The 2,718-nt window shown below is 37.3% G+C and overlaps 1 protein-coding gene across 3 annotated transcripts in view; it reads left to right on the forward strand.

The window, feature by feature from the left end:
- ano2b (anoctamin 2b) overlaps positions 1 to 2,718 on the forward strand; it is a 105,632-nt gene that overhangs the window by 98,209 nt on the left and 4,705 nt on the right. For all 3 annotated transcript variants that reach the window (XM_014018451.1, XM_014018452.1, XM_014018453.1), the window contains one exon: positions 1,611 to 1,716. In XM_014018451.1, the coding sequence (XP_013873905.1) occupies positions 1,611 to 1,716 (106 nt within the window). The remainder of the gene's footprint in view (positions 1 to 1,610; positions 1,717 to 2,718) is intronic.

A 2,718-nucleotide genomic window follows, 5' to 3' on the forward strand; every position in this document is an offset into this window, starting at 1 on the left:
GGTTAATTAGGTTAATTAGGTTAATTAAAGTGTTAATTAGGTGTCAACGATAGCCATGTGATGTGAGTATCAGTCACATGGAGGCAGGGCTTAAAAGCCTGAATTTTGCCTGAAACTCTCAGACTGAAGAAGTCTCTTGGAGAAGAGACGAAACGTTTCATTAGAGAAGAACCCGTCCAGAGGACCTACACAATTTTTTTCTTTTTAATATTTATTATTCTACATTTATACATTTTAGGCAACTAAGGCAAAAATGTAATTAATTTAGAAAATCTTTTCAGGACCCCACTTTGGGTCCCGACCCCAACTTTGGGAACCACTGCTGTAGCTTATTGAGGAACGCTTGTGAGTGTTTTGTGATATTTTTGAAACTTTCAAAAATTCTGCTTGCAATTTTTCTCTGATAGTCGCAGCCCAGTGAGAACCAGTCTTGGTACCACACCTTCAGACAGATGTTCCAAATTCAAGGTTTAGCTTTTGGCGACTTTTAGCTTTAAATAAGCTGCTGTTTATCTCTTGGTATTTATTTACACAAACTCTTTTGTCTTTTTATTTCCTCCATATGGGAATGATAGACTTCATTTAAGTCACTGTTGAATAAATAAAGCTTCAGTCAGAACATAAAGTGACCTGTGTACATTTCAGAGGAGTGGCAGGAAATAGTTTGACCAAACGTTTCTATCCTCTTGGCTTAGCACCAGAAATTCCTGACAAAACATCCACAAAAGATCGTCCATTCAAACATGACATGTTTGTAAAAGCTGGAACCATTTATTTTTCAGCCATGTATAGAAGTTCTTTTAAATTTAACTTCAAAGCAGAAAGCATTCCAATGACAAATACAGCTTCTTCTTCCTGAGATATTGATCTTTTAGTGTGACAGTAAAGCTATACAATTACCTAGCTTTATAAATAAATAAACAGAATTTATTTCTGTTTCCATGTGTTTAAACAAGACATTTTTTCGTTGAGTGTCACAGATCAAACCACTGAACTGTCTAATCAGAAAAAAATCATTAATTTTATTTATGGAAGTGCTTTATTTGACGCGCTGCTCGTAAACAAAACACATCTCTCTTTGTGTTTCTTCTCTTGAACATCATTCTTTATACATTTCCCTCATTTTCTGTTTCAGTGTGAGCACGTTGGCTCAACATGTGTTTCAGTTTATGTGCTGTTTGTTTTGCCTGCACACCAAGGCGTGTTTACTACAAAGGATGCAACGAAAAAAGACTCCAAATGAGGTTAATTGCACCTTGAGTCAGAGCTGAGGCTGAAAATAGGAGAACATTGTTTTAATTAGCCTCTTGTCACAGCAAGACGAAGAGAAAAACCGACTGGTTGCAGAGTGAAAGCAATACTGAGGCACAAACTTTTGTCAGCGTGAAATGTTTGAATTTTTGAAGTGTTTCCGGTCGATAATCAGCTGCCGAAACAGCTTGGATTGTATTGATTGTGTTTTAGCTTCAATRTGTTGCTTTGTTGTGTCGATTTCGGCTGATTTGATTATGAAAAAGCCTTAGGCGTAAATACTTGTGGCCTGAATTCATAAAACCTAAATATATTTGACAGAATTTAATTTAAGTTTACATACTTGTGTTTTGTTTCAGGTATAAGGATTACAGGGAACCCCCCTGGTCTCCAGATGCATACCAGTTCTCCAAACAGTTCTGGTGTGTCCTCTCTGCAAGACTGGCTTTTGTCATACTGTTTCAGGTATGTGTGTGAGTGTGTTGGGTATTTTTTAACTCACATTTTCATTATATTAATTATTTGCTTCTCAATGTTGTTGAGGTAAAGAGAGTGAGCACCTGCTGTAGGCACCAACTCTGTAATGTGTGGATCATGATGTTCTCTCTTTACAATCGGGGGTCTCATTGGTCAGAGTCCAGCTCCTTTGATGTTTGCACGCATGCGTGCGCGCGCGCGCACGAACACACACACACACCTAACATGTGTCCTCCAAATGTTCGTCCAGTGTTGTTGAGAACCTTTTTCAAATGAATGCTTGGAGACACATCATGAATCAGGAACACATCTGGGTTAGCCTACAGTTGCCCCATATGTTTCTTAAAAAGGCAGGGCCGCCACACTTTTTTTTAATCTAAAAACATTCTCCTCAAAAGAGCAACATCTTACTTTTTTTTTTAAAGAATCTAGTACCAATACAGCATCCATCACTTGGGCGAACCATGTCGACTTGAGATATGGAACATTTGCAGTAACACCACAGCAGACAATTTTCCCTCTTTTCCTCTATTGTATCCTAAGACTTTAGGGTGTCCCAAAACCATTTTTAAAAATCAAGTATGAGTTCAAGTACTTCAGTTTGGGTACTTCTTGATACTAAGTACTAACTGAGATAGAACTTGAACATTACACAATGACTTAAAAACACAATGGGCCTCATGCAAGAACCGTTCGTACACACAGATTTGTTCTTAAGTTGTGCGCACGAGTGATTTAGGAGAATTTGTGGCATTCRCCAATGTTTTCRTATTCKAAGATTTTTTTCAGATACGAACAAAATTCAGGAGTGGTCCAGACCTGTCGWATATTTTACGAGCAGTCAGTCTGCTGTTATCCAGATGGATTTTTCCTCCCTAATAACTTTACATTTCGTTAGTATGAAGATAATTTGAGTTGAAAATAAATCACACTCCATAATTATGTTGACAATAGGCTATTCTGCTTGAATTAGAGTTATAATTTTAAATG

The sequence above is a fragment of the Austrofundulus limnaeus genome, unplaced genomic scaffold, assembly GCF_001266775.1.
Source record: "Austrofundulus limnaeus strain Quisiro unplaced genomic scaffold, Austrofundulus_limnaeus-1.0 Scaffold193, whole genome shotgun sequence".
In the NCBI taxonomy this organism is placed as follows: Eukaryota; Metazoa; Chordata; class Actinopteri; order Cyprinodontiformes; family Rivulidae; genus Austrofundulus; species Austrofundulus limnaeus.